The 19460-nt window shown below is 45.5% G+C and overlaps 1 protein-coding gene and 1 long non-coding RNA gene across 51 annotated transcripts in view; one reads left to right on the top strand and one right to left on the bottom strand.

Annotated features, from left to right (window-relative positions):
• LOC135904396 (uncharacterized) overlaps positions 1–19460 on the bottom strand; it is a 76559-nt gene that overhangs the window by 30666 nt on the left and 26433 nt on the right. For 49 of the 50 annotated variants that reach the window (XM_070521603.1, XM_065435176.1, XM_065435177.1 and 46 more), the window contains 9 exons: positions 18661–18723; positions 18280–18339; positions 15030–15089; positions 12122–12205; positions 6893–6943; positions 4960–5007; positions 4645–4713; positions 4176–4238; positions 2555–2614 (listed from right to left, as the gene is read on the bottom strand). In XM_070521603.1, coding sequence (XP_070377704.1) covers positions 2555–2614; positions 4176–4238; positions 4645–4713; positions 4960–5007; positions 6893–6943; positions 12122–12205; positions 15030–15089; positions 18280–18339; positions 18661–18723 — 558 coding nt within the window. The remainder of the gene's footprint in view (positions 1–2554; positions 2615–4175; positions 4239–4644; positions 4714–4959; positions 5008–6892; positions 6944–12121; positions 12206–15029; positions 15090–18279; positions 18340–18660; positions 18724–19460) is intronic. The other variant, XM_070521604.1, reaches the window with a different exon arrangement.
• Positions 2595–19460, top strand: part of LOC135904402 (uncharacterized) — a 40506-nt gene continuing 23640 nt past the window's right edge. Inside the window, exon 1 of the long non-coding RNA XR_010565105.1 lies at positions 2595–2650. This is a non-coding gene — a long non-coding RNA (uncharacterized lncRNA). The remainder of the gene's footprint in view (positions 2651–19460) is intronic.

Consider the following 19460-nt stretch of genomic DNA (forward strand, 5'->3'; position numbering starts at 1 on the left):
GTCTCTTATTGGCGCTTTCACTAAACCGACTGCATTGAAGCTTGACGAAAAAGAGAGATGAATAATGCACAATGGGTGAGCTCTCCTCCAGGTATAAAATACCTAGCTCTCTTTAGTTACTCATGCATACTCATGCATAGTTACTCAAGCATACGTTGGCATTCGCTTCACTTCAAAACGTTGGTGAGGCGGAGTGCCTGATTTACGTGCACGTTAAGGAACCCAAGGTGGTGAAAAGTGATCTGGAGCCCATCAATTATAACGTGACTTCGGCACTTAAAACTCCAGAAATTTTTTCGAGCATAAAAGGCGTTTGTGCGTATTTGCGCCATCTTCCGAGAGGTAATGTTGCGATGTGCTGCCCTTATGTAGATTGTCTATTCGAGTTCCTGACAGGGAACGTCCTAGTCAGGCTAAGACACTCTAAGACATGCGGGGTACCCCAAGGGAGTATCTTGGATCATTGCTTTTTAAGCTGCACATTAATGTTATCATCAGTGTGGATACTAATGTTCGTTTCATAATCTACGCCGATGATACGGGTTTGTTTTTATCTGACGATAGCAGTAGTAAGTTGAGGACAAACGCAAATATGCTCCTGGAAAAAATACATATATTGTCCGATAAAAATCTTTTGTCTGTTAAAGCTGCCAAGTCTAAGACCCTTTTGTCCTTCTTCGTCCCAAAAATAAAAAAATGCGGTGATTTCAGTGAGTTATATTATAGCAGAGACCAGATTGAGTTAGTAAGCTTATTCAAATCACTTGGCGCAACAATCACCGAAAAGATGCTGTGAGGCGACCAGATAGACTATGTAGCATTAAAGGCATCTAGAGCCATAGGATTCATAACGCGTTTCAAAAATTATCTCCCACAAAAGGTAAAATGCTCTTTATATCATGCATTATTTCGCTCACATCTAAACTAGTACTCATTAGTATGGGGTACTGCTACACAAACCTGCTTGAAAAAACTAGGAACTCTCCAAGAAAGGGCCCTCAGATTAGTTCATAACCTGCCAAATAGACACTCCACAAAAAACGTATTTTTCAAGCACAAGACTATTACTGTTTTTAGCCTCTATGCTTATAGACTACTACGCACCCACAAAGTAGAACAAAGAAGATGCATAAGTAATATATCTGACTTAGCCCCGATTGAATTACTTCTTTGTACTTATCCACGCCGTCATAAACCACACTGGCTATTACAAAAAGTAAGAAAAAAAAACTCTGGATGCCAAATGGTAGCATTTCAACTTCCATCCTTACTTAACAAATTAATTGATAAAATATAGACTTAGGAAGCATTAGCTGCTCTAACCTTCGCAACTACTTTCTCCTTAATGCGTCCCTTTGATTCTCCAACATTTAGGCATCTGTGAACTTTCCTGTGGGTAATTGTTTTATAAGCGTATTTTTGGTGGCTGTTATTGTTATTTTGGTGTTTCATAAGAGTTCTTGTTTTCAGTTGCTGCATTTGTCTTTCTTTCCAATCCGTTTATTTTTTTTTCACACAGGCTGGTGATTGTGTATTTTGCATAAATGTCTTTGTACTAATGCTTTGTTTGACATTGTACTTGCTGTCGTGACAGAAGTTGCGTCGCATGCCACTGCTCACCTGCTGTACGGGGGGTGGGAACATAGTCAAGCGTCAATCGCTTTTATTCCCATCCCCCTCCGTCAATGCAATGGTGATGGAAATAAATCGTTATATTATTATTATTATTATTATTATTATTATTATTATTATTATTATTATTATTATTATTATTATTATTATAAAGGGTAAGTGTGCTACCAACCCAACAAAAGAAATACTTTAGTATATTTATTGCAGTGCATCTCCGCGATTGATCATCTAGTTGCTGACATTGAAAACAACGCTGAAGATGTTTAAGGTGACAGTGAAAAATTTCGAACGAGCAATTATTCAAATTCGAACCTTTGAATGCTGAAGCATACGTAAAAAAGATTCCTGGATGACCAGCAGTATTCTTATTAGGAGTTCCACAGACAACTTGTGTAAACAAACAAATCAGTGTAAACTTAAGATCTTTTAAAACGATTTCAAGGATTCTGTTACACCATCCTTCTTGTCTGCGCGCACAGGCGTCAGGTTAACCATTTGTCGTCAGATGAGGAATATTTTTAATTGTAAAGGAACCGATGACTGAACCCAGCAAGCTTCCCCAAGCGTCCTATGCCAAGAGCCCATAATACAAGGAAATTCATTGAAGTTGGTGACGTGATCCTGATGTAGTGGCCCCTGGGGTTTCAGCACAAAATTACAGAAAGTAAACTTAATGCATTTTTATGGCTCAGCAATGAGCCTTTTTCCCGCTAAATTAAGGAATATGCGCTGTTGGAGAAATGTTTTATTAGTACAAAATTATTTTTTGTTTGTCTTTAGCGTCCTACACAAACTTATGCTCAGTACCCCTTTGATGTCCCCCGTCCTTAGCTAGTAAATGCGCATCTTACAAAGTTTCCTGGACGCCTTTAAAATTACCGATCTATACTTTCTATAATGAGAGGGTAGCAGTTGCACTCACCGAAACCACCTATCTGACTTTGCTGTGATTCAGTGCCACCCGAAATGCTGCCGCCAGATCCTGGAAAAGAGGCTGTGGTTCACCGCGGGCAGCGCGGTAAGGAATACCTGCACGTTTGCGCTTGTCGATATTGGCGATACGGTTAATTGGATTAAAAAAAAACGGAACTCGTGTAATACATGTGGCTTCAGGACGCCGAAATGATACGCCACTGGTTGTGCCTGCTTACGTAGAGAGGGTGCGCCTGAATTCGTCCCAAGTTCCTGTTTCCGTCTGAGTCAGAGAAGCGCCGGGCAAAATTAGTTTTGAAGAAAGGCTCAGGAGCATGTATCAAGATAAATGGGTCGCTAAAGTGAACAAGTATGTGCACCTGAAAAGTTCGGACACAACATAGAAAAAGAGGTCAAGAAAGTTGGCGAGCAAGTACAGCTGAATAGAAAGTGTAAACAATGAACCAGGAGTCGTCAAAAAGAAGGCGAGGCAATCAGGGACACGGAAATGGATGCAATGAATGGAAACAAAAAGGGCCATGGATATTTAGAAGAGTTGGAAGAAAGAAATTAGAAGGGAGAACCTGTGCCACAACACAGAAGGAAGTGCTTTGCCATTTGAGACTCGGGCATATTGCATAAGGGCCAAAGCATACCGGAGCAAATAGTCGCAACAAGATGAGGCATATGTATGCTGCAACAGAAATCCGGAGATCACTCAGCACATCCTAATACCATCCGTGTCGTTTTTGTGCTCTATTCCGCTGTCGCCGTCTTTATTTGCGGTAAATATGATATGCAGTAAACACAAACTAAGCCAAATTCAAGTTCCTCTGAAACATTCTAATGAAATGGAATGATATCACCCAGTGAGACCCGTAGTTAACCTACAACTTCTAGAAGCGCTTCGATTTAATGGGGACTGATGCATCAACCAGCCGCCAGTCGAGACAAGGAAGCGAGACTTTAAGTATTTGTAGAAAAACAGAAGAGAAGAGACTGATACCACCGCATACGTTAGATGCATAGGTAGTGGTACAAGATACAGAAGTTTTGAGGAAGCAAAAAAAAAAAAGATTGAGATGGATAGAGAAACGCTAGAATGTAAAGCATGTATAGCATGCCTGACTAACTCAAGCAGTCTAGGCGACTATTTGTCATCGTCCCGTTTCAAAAGGGATGCAAATAAATCATCATCATCATCGTCATCATCATCATCGGCATGCGCAGGTCACAAAATGTGCAATCTTTTTAGGAGGGTCTGCATGCTGGAACGATATTTCTGGCATGCTAAGGTACAGCACAGAATATATTACAATAGACTCAGTGAGCAAGAAATGAAGCAGTCAGAGTTTTTGGTGGAGCAAGGTTAATGCTTTAAGAGGTAGTAAGGGAGGTAAATTAGTGCTGAAGGGCGATTATTTACACAGCTATGCGTGTACATGCAACCTACATAGCGAAAAAATATGTTGTGCTATTCTTTCTTAATATAAGTAATGTTGCTTGATTTCCTTTTAAGATACTAAACTTAATCTATTCATAAGTTCAAGCACAAAAGTGCTTTCACAGTTTGCAGCTGCTAAAATGACGCCATGCTTGATCACAAATAAATTGGCACCAGATGCGCATACCCAAGCTACCCGACAATCCCGGCAGTCTTCCGCCACCGGCACTTGAGCCACCGATGGTAGAACCTAAAATAGAAAATTAAAATAAAATGGTAAGTGGGAGGTACCAAAGCTGTATACTTTGCAAAAATGTCTATGCTGAACGTTTGTGCACGTACAGAAGGCACAGGGACGTGAACTTGAAGCAAATCGAGTTTAGAAAGTGAAACTTGCTTGCGAGTCAGCAATAAATGTCTGAAACAGGTTTGCACACTGTGGGGATGGCACTAAAAAAAATTGTAGCGGTTGCCGTTTTAGCATTGATGCGGCAGTGTTGATTTCATATAGTTTTATTTCCGTTGTTTCTCAATAAATTACGAGATTGTTTGAAATCGAACCACTTTCACTAGGTCAACCAGTAAGCGCGCGCTTTTCACCATGTCCTTTAACTTACGCAAGGAGTTCTCTCTTTTTCACTTTCATTTTCACTTACCCGAAAGACCAAACCCTGATCCACCGCTGCTGCTCCCACCGCCGTAGCTACCGCCAGAAGAACCTGAAACTAGAAGAAGTTGAAGTGCTGGTTATTACTTTTTTTTTGCGCTGTGAAATTGTGTTAGCCGCAAGATTGGACTCTAAGTGGAGAAGAGCCCGTAGGATCTCACAAGTACCTAGTTATAGACGTAAAACAACTATATGCCTGGCTTATAGTTAACTGCAAGCAGTTGGATTTGCTTTGAGCAACCGCCATGACCTCTCGCCGTGAAAACAGCGCTTGTGGTCTTGAGGAGGTAGAATATTCACTCACTCGAAACACCAGATCCCGAACCACTTCCATGAGAAACGGCGCCAGAACCTAAAGAAAGAGAGAACATGCTTACGCGCTCAATATCCAGCACTGACAAAATCTGCCTCTTAAACAAAATTCTGAACAGATAAAAAGAGCTCAAGAACTTTTACAAACCCCTGAATATTTATTCCAAAAGAGCCACGTTATTCATAGCCGTCATGACATACTGTTATTTGAAAGAGTGGCGCAGTTGAATGCCCGAAGGGCACACTGGGACTACAAGAAAGTTACGCACATAGAAAAGGACTTCTTAATTTTGAACGCCTGCCGTTGATTCGGCGCGCACCCAGTGCATGGTCTATTGCGATGCAGGCTCAACGCTTGGTGTTAGGCCGCCACCCTAAGAGGGTTGCCGTAGTAGGGAACCGGACAAGTGATGTGGTCAGAAGCAAAACAACATGCCCGCATAGCCACCGTGACGGTACGAGAATGCTTAAGAGGTGGTTATTGCTTGGTTATGTCGCATGGATTCCGGTTGAGCAGCAGCCATGGGACACTTACACAGGATGAAAAAAAAATTGGCTGAGGCTCCTAAGATGGCTTAAGATGGTGGGAATGCGAAATTATTATGCCGTTTGTAGACCTCCGAAAGTCGTGAACGCGCTCATGCTATAGGCTCATGACGGGGTGCCACCTCTTCCCCATTGGCTACGCTGTCACGTGCCCGATGACGCATGCACTCAGGCCACACCTTTAGTCCGTGAGATGGCTGCGACGTGACGTGTGCAGTGAAGCAAGCACTAGGCACACATTTAGTGAACCAGAACCGAGGAGCAGCCGTGGCATCATGAGAGCGTGCTCGTCTACCACCCCGGAGGCTCGGGCCAGATTCCCACTCAGAACGAAATGCAGCAAAGATTCCTTTCAAGGCCATTTGTTTACTTTGTTTACAGGAAACTCACTGAGAAATTTGACGTCAATCCAAGCATTTCTTGAAGTGCATTTTTGGCACCGTCTTTCGGTCACGTCGACGGCGACGGATTTCCCGTAATGTGGCATATAATGCTTTCGCATTGAAATCATTGTATAGGTGAGCCGTTACTCAGACAACAGATGGATTGACAAGTCTTGTACTGTTTGTTGTTTATACTATATGACCCCCCCCCCCCCCACTGTAGTGCCACACTGGTGCTGTGGGTTCTGTAATAAATAAAATAAATAAATAAATAAAATAAAACAACCGGTACGTGAATGGCCGAAGTACCCATGAAATTCACGCAGCAGCGTCATGCTTTCCGAGACGCATGTGAATGGCGTGTAGGGCGGCAAGACGCTATTTCCGATCCGCTGCAGTGATTCAAAACTACTGTCTAAGTGCGACAATACTGAGCGAAAATTAGTGCTTGCTTTCATTCCTTACTAATATACGGGTCTTTCATTTAGTTTCAGCGTGCCAACCTTCTTTTGCATTGCCAGGTTAATCTGCCAAATTTTAGGGCGTTGCCTTTTCTATTGTGCTTGTAGTGGTCGCTTTCGTAAGCGCACAAGTTGAAGTCGGTGAAAAAGCCGTCGGCGTTTGCCAGCATTCTTCGGTTTACTTGACATCCCCTGCCCGTTGATTGCACATAACTGCTGAACAGTAACTTTAGTGCTCGTGCACACAACGCTCGAGCCCACAGCTCGACTAGGTACGTTGGCCTGTCAAATGAACTGAGCGTGGTGGTGGAGTTCGTCCACCTCCATATTCCCCACTTGGAAGCGTCGTTCTTGCAACCGAGTGCAAAGGCCGAGTGTATACAGGTCACTAGTGACCTCCGGACACTCCACGCACTGTCCCAGCCTGCACCGTGGATGCCATGACTGTGCCACGGCAGCGGTGAAGACGCGAGTGCGCCTCTGTTGTAAGCGCATAATTGATGTGGCAATAAATACGTGTGAAATGTACGCGTACTTGAACCAGTCCCAGCTCCACCCCCTAATCCAATGCTGCCGCCAGAAGAACCTAAAAGAGAACAGAAACCAAAGGAAATAAATAAATGAACACTTTCTTTATGCTCCGTTCACAGAAACGGTCAGTCCGTTGAAGGCATCTGTATGAACGCTAATAAAATATATCACTTTTCATAACACGCACGTCTAGCCTTGTACCTCATGCAATTCACGAAATTAATCTGTATTGCCAGAACACGCCACGAAAATTATTAATGGGAAGTCTAATCATCGCTTAAATTGCAGCGTCGATATTCTCTTATGCGGCCTCAAAGTGCTAATGGATCGCACTAAGAAATCACGTTTAAGGCGTTCGGTGAAAACATAGAAGAGCCAATAAGTGCTTGCATAGTGAAGTGAAGGTAGCCGATGTTTTATTGACAAGAGCGCACGACATTGCGATACGCGGAGGGGTGTCACGATTTGCAGACATAGGAAAAAAAGATTTGCGTTGGCTAGACGTAAAGTTGTGATTCCGCCTCAAAGGCATGCACAGTGTGAGGAGGCTGAACAAAATAAGTACAATTGTTCAGTTCGTATTAACATGTGTTTTTTTTTATTGGATGACCGCGTTCCACCGTCTAAGAAATGTTATTGCTCAGCGTAGGATGTGCCTGCGCGTATCGGAAGTTTGTCGAATGTTATCGATGGTTCTCTACGCTGTCTGTTTTCACTGAACCTTGCGTAATCTGATTGCTTGTATGCGCGACGCGAATATGCTAAGCTTTATGGAAGACACGCGAGCACCAGCGATTATTCTGGAACATTCGATGATTCACTCATGCATAGAAGCCAACACACTTGCCCCACCGATCATATTTCGACGATCGCCGACTGTGTTCGCCACTATCGTTGTGCTTTGGCTGTAGCCTGTTTTTGTGAGCACAGGTTCACTCAATAAAAGTTAGTTTCGTCTTTCACAGTATTGCTACTGTGTTCTTTACCGTCCCTACTACGTGACATCTGGTGGAGGGGCTTGTGCGTTCATGTACCGGATGCGCACGCAAAGCCGCGATCTAGACCCGCAATCCGAAGACCGCGCCAATTTGGCCCTGGAGCATCGAGCAAGCCCCCGGAGCACAGCCTCCTACCCGAGATGACCAAGAAGATCGTGGTCAACTCGACATCGCCAATGGCTATTCTAGCGTCCCCCATCCTGCTGCAACAGCCACGGCAGCCTCCTCACCTTCTACGGATCATCGACTGAAGATCCAGAAATCCGGCTTGAGACCTACGAAAGAATCGTGACATTTAACTCTTGGAATTGCTAAGACAAGCGGCGCTATGTTTATTTCTCGCTGCATGACTACGCTCGGACATGGTTAGGGAATCGAGAGTGAAACTTAACGTCATGGGACCTGTCCCCTAGCAGCTTTCTGCAGGCCTTTACGAGCATGGTACGGAGAGAAAGGGCTGAAGTTCTAGAACGTCGAACGCAGCTACCTAGCGAAAAAGCTGCCATCTTCACCAAAGAGATGACCCGCCCGTTTAGTCTTGCTGACCCTGACATGCCAGAAGAGAAGAAAGTGTTTTTCTTGGTGAGGTTTGTCAAACAAGACATATTTGCCCGACTAATGCGCAACCCACGGAAAACCGTCGCGGAATTTTTATCTGAAGCCACGGCCACAGAGGAGACGCTGGAAATGCACATGGAACAATATGATTCCCAAGTGGCCACACCGAAGTAGAAGGTTCAAGTCTTTGGCGCCAACGAGATGCTCAAGAGCATCCAAGCAATTGTGCGTGAGGAGCTACAGAAGATTTTTCCAACGTCGAAGCCTCAGGTTGCCTCGATCGCCGAGGTCGTGCGAGAAGAAATCCAGCGGTCATTGTCAGTTCCCAAAGTGAAGGCAGAATCCCCAGAAACCCCGCCTGAAGCAATGACCTACGCCGATGTAGCCCGTCGTCACGTTCTCCCTACGCGCCCGCGCCAGGGCTCCGTAACGAGCAGTTCCGCCTTCCACCACCTCAGCCGCCAGCACGCCAACCAGTCGCCAACCAGGTGCGCAACGTTTGGCGCGCCCCCGACCACCGCCCGCTCTATCACTGTGGAGAAACTCGCCTCGTGTACAGCCGTTGCCTATACAGCAAAACAGTCCTACGAGGATTCCTCGTTAACGCATCGCGTGTGATGCAAAGTGAACAACCACGTGATGTCGCCGACTACGCCGCAGCCACTGAGTGGAGCCCTCGACGACCGTTCCATTCACCGTCACCAGGCCCCTACTTGTCGCCACACTGCCAACCATAAACTGGCCCAGCCTTGGACCGGTCCGTAAGCCCATATCCGGAAAACTAAAATCAGCAACGGATGGAGGTATGGTTGCTGCTCATCGAACTGACGAAGATCCTCCGCCGCTGACAAAGACGTCGGCAAGACTATCTTGACGACATATGCTCGTGACGCCACATGCCGACGAAGCCTGGAAGCCAAGAATACGCTGAGGGAACAAGAGCCGACGACGCGACGTTCCAGCCACAGGTAAACATGACGCAACCGTTATCTGACACCAAGGCCAAACTGCAACGTACGACAAGGAACCACCGACCTCGACATGCTTCTCGACCGCCACACAGTCATCGCTTTAGTCGACACGAGAGCAGACTACTCCGTCACGAGTGTACCCATCGCCGCCCAGTTGAAGAAAGTTGAGATTGCGTGGGAACGCCCTCAAATTTGGACTGATGGAGGACACGTAATAACGCCGACTGGACCCTGCACGGCAAGAATTACTGTTCACGACCGGACTGACCCTGTCACTTTCGTTATCCTCCAACGGTATTCACAAGACTTCGTTCTCGGCACAAACTGCCTGAACCAGCACTGTGCAGTCATCGACCTGAAGCCCAAGTCTATAACGCTATCCGAATACCAAGCGATCCCCCTGGAGAGCTCTCGTAGTCACCATGGCTTGAGTGTGCTCGAAGATCAGGTCAGCATCCCGCCTTGCTCCAGCATTTTCATTTCCATCGGCAGCGAAACACACGCATACGTAGAAGGCGTCATAGGGGGAGACCAACATCTACTGCTCGACCCTGAAATTTGCGTCACAAGAGGGGTCGTTTGACTACACGGTAGAAAAACGAAAGTCATGTTGGCAAATTCCAGCCAAGGGTTGAAGCACATCAACAAGGGCACGACGATCGTATACCTCGAAGAAATTACCTCGGAAATACCTCAAAAGGAAACACCTCAATAAATAGCGAAGAAGGACGTATGTTCCCTCCCACAGATAGAGGACGGATTAGACCGACTCTGCAATGCTAAGTACTTTTCGGCGATGGACCACAAGTCTGGTTACTGGCAAGTTGAAGTCAAGGAAAGGGATCGAGAGAAGAACGCGTTTATCACGCCAGACAGCCTCTTCGAGTTCAAGGTGATGACATTCGGACTTTGCTCTGCGCCTGCAACATTCCAGCGCGTGACGGACACACTCTTGGCAGGACTGAAGTGGCAGACTTGTCTCGTCTACTTGGATGACACAGTAGTCTTTGCACGAATTCCTATCACCCGAGGCGGCTTCAGACAGGATTACAAACGATCGAACCATTTGCGCTCACCCTCAAGCTGGAAAAGTGTGCGCTTACGAAGAACCTCTGTTCCTAGAGCACGTCATCAACAAGTCTGGAGTCCGTCTCGACCCAATGACGACAGCGGCCATTGCTAAGTTCCCGCAACCCATCGACAAAAAGGCAGTGCGCAGATTCCTTGGCCTGTGTGCATATTACAGGCACGTTGTAAAAGATTTCTCAAGCATAGGGGAACTTTTAACTCATCTCACAAAAGCCGACGTTGGCTTTAAATGGGAAGCACCGCGAGACGACGCATTTGAGGAACTGAAGCGACGGCTGCAGTCACCTCTGGTGCTTTCACATTTCGAAGAAGACGCCGAGACGGAAATACACACGGACGCAAGTAGCATAGGCCTCGGTGCCGTGCTAGTTCAAAGAAAGCAGGGACTTTAAAGCGCCATAGCTTACGCTAGCTGGTTACTATCAAAAACGGAAGAGAATTATTCTACGGTGGAGAAAGAGTGCCTTGCGATCATTTGGGCTACGGCGAAATTGCGGCCTTACATATACGCCAGGCACTTCAAAATGGTAAGCAATCACCACGCATTGTGTTGGCTGCCACACTTAACGGAGCCTAGCACGATGGAGTCTCAGACTCCTGGAATTCGATATCACCGTTGTTTATGAGTCCGACAGGACACACATTGACGCCGACTGCCTGTGGTGCGCCTCTATTCACCCACAATCGCAAGACGAACTGGACAACGACGCCTTCCTAGGAAGAACAACTGCAGACGACTTCGCCTAGCAGCATAGAGCAGACGCGGAGTTACGAAGGCTTCGAGACTACTTCGAAGACAAGACCGACGTTGTCCTTAGGGCATTTCGACGTGGACTGTCTTCGTTTTGCTTGCGGAATGACGTCCTCGTAAAAAGGAACTTTTCCCCACTCCGCGCAAACTACCTTCTTGCTGTACCAGCAGCACTCCAACCAGAAGTCTTACACGCCCTGCACGATGATCACAGAGACGGCCACCTTGGTTTTTCCCATACGCTTGCAAGAATGCAAAAGAAATACTGACTAGGGTTGAGGATTGGGCGAGTTGGTATAGCATTCTAAAACTGGTACAGCGCAACGTAGAAAGAAAGAAACATGCCGAGCGGGCCAGATAAAGGAACAGAGCGGTGACTTCCAACTGGTTTAACATGTTTTAAAAAGAGAAATATTATTGGCCGCGCCTGACCACCGACGTCGCCCGCCATACTTCAAGACATGCCGTGACTGCCAGCGAGGCAAGACGCCACCTTCAAAGCCATCGGGTTCACTACAGCCGATCGAGCCTCCTTGCCGACAGTTTCAGCAGGTCGCGATGGATTTGTTGGGACCCTTTCCGATGTGAACAAATGAATCGTCGGGGCCATCGACGACCTTCAGGGACATGCGCCGAGTGAGGAGGAGGAAAATGATTAAGCTACTCGTATGTGTTCTTTCTTTTTCTGCGTCTTATGAAAACAGTGCTCTTATTTGTTTCGGAGCGGCAGTTTCCATTTGGATTACTAAGGCACGAGTTATTTGAAATACTAAAGCACTTTCGCGCCCATAACGTTATATTTCGTAGAGAAATAGAGAAAATTTAGAAAGTAGAGAAAATTTTGTTATCCCAGCCACCCTACATACCACCTGCTGATCCACCGATTCCACCAAGGGAACCACCACCAGAAACTCCTGAACCGCCGCCCACGCCATGACCACCTTGAGTACCTAAAAAAGAAAAGACAGAATCATAAGTTCAGTACCTTGTTGTACTAACCAAATATTTCCTCTAAACATAGTGTGCACTGAGTGAGCATAAATATTGCAAATAACTTGCAGAAATTTGTTTTATGTTGAAGTCATAAGAGCCGTGCGTGGATAACAATAGGTGCTGATCCGCCGTGGTAGCCTAATGGCTATGACGTTGCGATGCTTAATCCGACGTTGCGGGACCTACATGCAAAACGCTCGTGCATGTAATTTAGGGGCACGTTGAAAATTCCAGGTGGTCAAAATCAATCAAGGGGAGGGATCAATAATGTACGAAGGCGGAGGCCTTCTCCCTGTATAAAATACACAGCTCTCTCTTGTTACTCATTGACCGAAACAAACTTTCGCATACGCTTCACTGCAAGACGTTGGTGAGGAGGACTATAAGTGGCGGAGTGCCCAATTTACATGCACGTTAAGGAACACAAGGTGGTGAAAAATGATCTGGAAACCTTCAATGATAACGTGATTTCGGCAATAAAACCCCAGAAATTTTTTCAAGCATATAAGTAGTTTGTGGTGATTCGCCCTATCTTCCGGTCGGTACCATTGCCATGTGCTGCACTTTCGTGGATTGTCTATTCATGTGGTTGACACGGAACTTCCTGGCCATGTAAAGACATATTAAAGGGTAGTTGTGTCACACCTTAATCAATAGAAATACATCAGCGTTTTTAGTGCAGTGTATCTCCGCGATTGAATCTGTCGTTGCTGATATTGGAGACAACGCTGAAAACGTCTAAGAGGACATCGCAAAATTAGAGCAAAGGAACTATTCAAATTCATCCCTTTTTATGCTGAAGAATGCGCAAAGAAATTCCTGGTTTGCCATCGCCATTCTCATCACGTGTTTCACACAGAAATTGGAATATCAAAATGGTTTGATTTTACCACTCACAAAATGTTTTGTTCAAAACGACTGTATAATGAACTCCCCCTCATCAGGACATACCAGTTGATCAAGCTAAAGAAAAGCAAATGGAGTGCTTTGATTTTAGCGCATGTAACTTCAGAGCATCTGTTCCCGCGGACATCTCGAAGCAGTGAAAATTAAAAGCAGTAGGGCTTTAATTATCCCTAAAACGATTTCAGGAATTCTGTTACAGACTGCGTCGACTGTTACGGCCCTGCGTCGAGCACTGGAATTCATTGATTCGGAAAGACCCAGAAAATGGGCTGTGTTCTGTGATTCAAAGCTGGCATTACAGTGCACGCAGTCAGTTCTCCGACACGGGTGTCATGACCAATTGACATACGAAGTCGTGAAACTTCACCATGACGTCCAACAAAAAGGCCACGAAGTCGTTTTTCAGTGGGTACCTGGCCACTGTGGAATCAGTGGCAATGATTCCGCCGATAACGCTGCTCGCACAGCTCATCAAGAAGAGCACAGCGTTCCGATTCCGCTTTCAAGGACTGACGCTGCAAGGCAGCTTCGACACCTGGCACGCAGCCTCACAGTGACTGAGTGGAACTCGCAAAACTTACGACTGACACGACTACATCGACTAAACCCCTCCCTGCAGCTCCGACCTCCACCCGGACTTCCTCGACGTGAAGCTACACTTCTCTGTCGCCTTTGGTTAGGAGTGGCCTTCACAAAGGCATACTCTACTATAATTGGAGTGACTGACAGTGCAGCATGCGAGGTCTGTGGCACCGAAGAAAACATCGACCACCTGCTGTGTCACTGTCCAAGATATGCCCTAGAGAGACAAGAACTTGCCAAAGCTTTCCAAAAACTGGACAATCGGCCGCTTTCTGTGCAGGTGCTGCTGGAACACCGCCCCCATCGCCCGTCGGCCCATAAAGCGGTGAAGGCACTTTTGTGTTTCTTAAGGACGACGGGTTTGTGCGACCACCTGTGACTATTAAGGCAATTTTTGGAAAACCACCCGCGTCAGCGAACTTGCCGCAATTTCCTTCTTTCCTTCCCTCCTCTCTCTCCCTGTGATCTTTGCTTTCCCCTTTCCCATTCCCCCGGTGTAGGGTAGCCAACCGGACGTTATTCTGGTTAACCTCCCTGCCTTCTTTTCTCTTTCCTCCCTCCTCCTCCTCCCTGTTACAGACTGAAACAAATTTACACCCTTTGGATCGTATCTTGCCACGCAACAATAACTGCCATCTGTCCTGTTGGCATTTCCTCATTTTAACTCTTCGATCTCGGCATGAGCGTCATCAGCGTGACAGGGCGTTCTCGGCAGGAAAGTAGAAAGCGCTGCGTTTTCAAGAAAGGAAATGCAAGCAACGCAGATTATGATTATTGTTATGTGGCAATTATACACCCCAAAGGGTGTACATTTGTTTAAGAGTGCGCCATCAGTCTTGTCTGCGTGAACCGGCGTCTGGTTAACAACTTGTCATCATTTAAAGAATATTTTGCATCATAAAGAAACGAGTCACTGAACCGAGCAAGTTTCGCCAAGCTTTCCTCTGCCAAAGTGACGATAACACAAGGAAATACATTGAAGTTGGTGATGTGATCCTGATGTAGTGGCCCCTGGGGTTTCAGCACAAAATTACAGGCAGTAAACTTAATGCATTTTTATTGCTCAGTAATGAGCCTTTCTCCCGCTAAATTAATGAAGATACGCTATTGGAGGAATTATTTTCTTGTCTAAAATGATTTCTTTCTCTTTAGCGTCCCAGGCAAACTTATGCTCAGTACCCCTTTGATGTCCCGCATCCTTTGGCAGTAATGTGCACTTTATAATGTTTCCTGGGCGCCTTTAAGATTACCAATCTGTGCTTTCTATAATGAGAAGGTAGCAGTTGCACTCACCGAAACCACCTATCTGACTTTGCTGTGATTCAGTGACGCCCGAAATGCTGCCGCCAGATCCTGGAAAAGAGGCTTTGGTTCACCGCGGGCAGTGCGGTAAAGAATATCTGCAGATTAGCGATTGTCGATATTGCCGGTAAAGTAAATTGGCTTGAAAAAATAAAAATACATCCTGGAATATATATGGCTTCAGGACACCGAAATGATACGCCGCCAGTTGTCCCTGCTTATACGTAGCAAGGGTGCAGCTTAATTCGTCCCGAGTTCATCTTTCCGTCTCAGTCAGAGAAGCGCAGAGCAAAATTACTTTTGAAGAAAGACTCAGGAGCATGGATCAAAATAAATGGGCCGCTAAAGATAACAAGTGTGTGCACCTGAAAAGTGTGGACACAGCATAGAAAAAGAGGTCACGAAAGTTGGCGGAATTGAAAGTTAAATAGTGAACCAAGAGTCATCAAAAAGAGGGTGAAGAAAAGAGAGACACCGAGTCGGATGCAAAGAACGGAAAAGAAAGTGACCATGAAGATTTACAAGAGCGAAAATAAATAAATTAGATAGCAAAATTGAGAGGGAGATTGATACCACAGGATTCGTTACAGGCATAGGTAGGTCCACAGGGTAAATAGAGAAGTTTTGCGCAAGGCGAAATAGATTGAGGATATGTATCAAAAAATGTTGGAAGCAAAATCATTTACAGCATGCCTGCTTAACTCAAGCAGGCTAGGTGGCTATTTGTCACCGCCCCGTTTCAATGAGGGATGCCAATAAATCTAAATCATCAGTATTGCGATGCACAGATCACGAAATATAATAACTTTTTCGGTGGCTCTGCATGCAGAAATGATATTTCTTGCACGCTATGGTAGAGTACAGTATATATTATAAAGTAGCAGACACGTACCCAGGGGGAGGCTCGCCCCCCCCCCCCCCCTCCCCCTCCTGAAATTAAGCGGCATACCATCCCCTCCGCCCTCCCCGCCCACGCCACCACTCCTCACACGCACACTACTTAAGAGCAGCCAAATCAATCTTGAGACTTGAACAGATATTTTGCCATTAATATTTTCCGGCCTTTTTCACTCCTTTTTGGGTGGCGGTTGTTATAGGCATCTCCTGAGGTGTGAAGTGTCGTTTTCTTATCGATTCGGTGCCCGCGTGATTAACTCGAGATGCGTTCAGTTGTCGCCATCCATTGCAATTTTCACTCGAACGCTGTTGCTTCTTTAGTTCAACCTTCTTTATTTGCGCTGATCCAGGAACCAGGAAAGGTTCTGACATCGTAGTGAGCTGGTCTGTATGTGGCCGGAGAAAACGCCAGTTGCGTTTAACTTTACCTTTTGCTTCATTATTTTCTCGAGTGACGGCTCGCCGCGACGCTGGCAGATTCCCAGAAACATACACCCGTGATATGGGTTAGATAAGGTGGAAAATAACATCATGCAAAACAGTGTCCATCCTGAAACGCTGAAATAACCGTTAAACTCATGAGCAATATGAATGTCACCTGTTACCCCGCCCGGTTTTTTCCTAATTGTACTGCAATTTTCGTGTGAAATTCGCAACTTGAAACAGGAGTAGCAAGGAGTTGAGAAACTAAGCCATCTACTAAGGGAGAGAGCCGATGAAACAAAACAGCAAAGAAAAGCGAAAATTAACAAATTTAAACGTTGTTTGTGAAAATATATATTGATCAACATCTTTTTCTTTAAAACGGAAGCACAGGAAACGCCTCCGGAAGTGGAAAATGATTCCGTCTGTCTTGAATGACGCTTCTGCAGTTATCAGTCGAACCGCGTGACGTAGCCACTTCTCTGTTGCGCTAATGTGGGTGTCTTTTTTAACCTTCCGCGGTGAGCTCAATATGTCTAGTACCGCAGCGTCCTGCTCTCTACGTTGTTGTACGGTATTGGTGGCGACGCATCGTTTCGCAACTTCCCAAATAACAATACGAGATGGTTTTGAAACTACCTAGAGCTGTAAATGAGAAACCGAAAAAAACTGTGACTCTTCTGGATATATATATATATATATATATATATATATATATATATATATATATATATATATATATATATAGACGAGAAGAAAGAGGGTTAACCGAGGGACCCGATATTTATTAGTCATATAATGAGAAGCCAACAAACACTGACACCAAGTACAACATAGGGGAAATTGCATGTGCTTAATAAATGAAATAAAGTAATGATTAATTAATGGAAATTAAAGTGGATGAAAAAACAACTTGCCGCAGGTGGGAACCGAACCCACAACCTTCGCATGTCGCGTGCGTTGCTCTACCAATTGAGCTACCGCGGCGGCGTTTCCCCATCCACTTTCTTGGGTATTTATTTGTACTAGTAGAACCCTGGGAGTGTTAGCCAGCGCCCCAACTCACAGACCATGGCGGCGGACGTGGAACGTCTTTTTTGCCGCAGGCGTCACGAGAACGTGATCTTTTTTGGGTGAAGGCAACTGGTCAATAAACCCACATATGCTACCTGAAGGCATCAATGTTGCCGGATTCGAGACCCTCGTTAAGTAATAGACGAGAAGAAAGGGGGTTAACCGAGGGACCCGATATTTATTAGTCATATAATGAGAAGCCAACAAACACTGACACCAAGTACAACATAGGGGAAATTACATGTGCTTAATAAATGAAATAAAGTAATGATTAATTAATGGAAATTAAAGTGGATGAAAAAACAACTTGCCGCAGGTGGGAACCGAACCCACAACCTTCGCATGTCGCGTGCGTTGCTCTACCAATTGAGCTACCGCGGCGGCGTTTCCCCATCCACTTTCTTGGGTATTTATTTGTACTAGTAGAACCCTGGGAGTGCCGCAGGTGGGAACCGAACCCTGGGTTCGGTTCCCACCTGCGGCAAGTTGTTTTTTCATCCACTTTAATTTCCATTAATTAATCATTACTTTATTTTATTTATTAAGCACATGCAATTTCCCCTATGTTGTACTTGGTGTCAGTGTTTGTTGGCTTCTCATTATATGACTATATATATATATATATATATATATAGATATATATATATATATATATATATATATATATATATATATATATATATATATAATTCTTCTAGAGATACTTTTTTTTGCTCAATAAATTAGCAGATCGTGAGAAACTGAACTGTTGTCACTAGCTCAACCACATAAGCGGCCGCATTTCCCCACGTCCCTTCACTTACGCTGGGAATTCTGTGTTTTGCGACGAGTTCGAATGTTCACTTACCCGAAATACCAAGCCCTGATCCGCTGCTGCTGCCTCCGCCGTAGCTAACACCAGAAGAACCTAAAAGAGATCACGCAATTTGATGTGCTGTTCACTTTTCTTTCTTTCTTGAGCTACAAACTTGAGTAAGTTGCAAGATTACACACTCTAACAAAGTCGAGAAGAGCCCGTATGATTTCACAAGTAAGTAGTTATCGATATGTCAAACGACCTTACACCTGCAGGCAGGTGACTTTACTTCTGCAGGGAGCCACTGCAAACTGCATAGAGCCAGCACCCTACAGTTAACTGCAAGGTGCTGGTTTTAACTTGCGCAACTGCCATGGCTCGTCGGCGTGAAAACAGCGCTTGCGCTCTTAAGAAGGTGGAATCTTGACTCACTCAAACCACCAGATGCTGATCCGCCGCCTAAGGAACCGCCGCCATGAGAACCGGTGCCAGAGCCTAAGGAAAGCGGGAATATGTATATTTGCTCCAAATCCTGCACTGACAACACCTGCTTCAAGTAAGATTCTCTGAAATAAAAAAGCGTTCAAGGACTTTTACATATCCCTGAATGAAATCCTGATTCCAAACGAGCCACATTATTCATAGCGTTCACGGCGCACTGTTATTTGAAAAAGTGAGTGTAGTTGAACGCCCGAAGAGCGCACTGGGACAACAAAGATGTTACGCCCATACAGAAAGAACTTCTGTGTAATTCTGAACGCGTGCCGTTGCTTCAGCGCGCACCAAGTGCATGGCATATTCCGATGCACACTCAATGGCTGGTGTTCCGCGGCCATCCTAAGAAGGTTGCCGCGCTAGGCATCACCGAAGACGTGATGTGGTCAGCAGCAGAACAACATCGTCGCTGAGTCACCGTGATGGTGCGAGAGTGTTTCAGAGACGATTATTGATTGCATGGAATTCGGTTGAGAAGCAGCTATGGGACACTTAGACAGGATGAAGAAAAAAAATCGACAGAGGTGCTTAAGGTTGCTTACGTATGGCAATGCAAAAAACATATCGTTTGTAGACTTCGGAGCGTCATGAACGCGCTCATATTTTACACTCAGACGTGGCGCCACCTCTTCCCCATTGGCTACGCCGTCACGTGGTCAATGACGCATGCACTAAGCCACACCTTTAGTTAGCCAAAACAGTGGATCCGCGGTGGCGTCGGGGGAAGCGTGCTCTGT

Source organism: Dermacentor albipictus, chromosome 7, assembly GCF_038994185.2.
Source record: "Dermacentor albipictus isolate Rhodes 1998 colony chromosome 7, USDA_Dalb.pri_finalv2, whole genome shotgun sequence".
NCBI lineage: Eukaryota > Metazoa > Arthropoda > Arachnida > Ixodida > Ixodidae > Dermacentor > Dermacentor albipictus.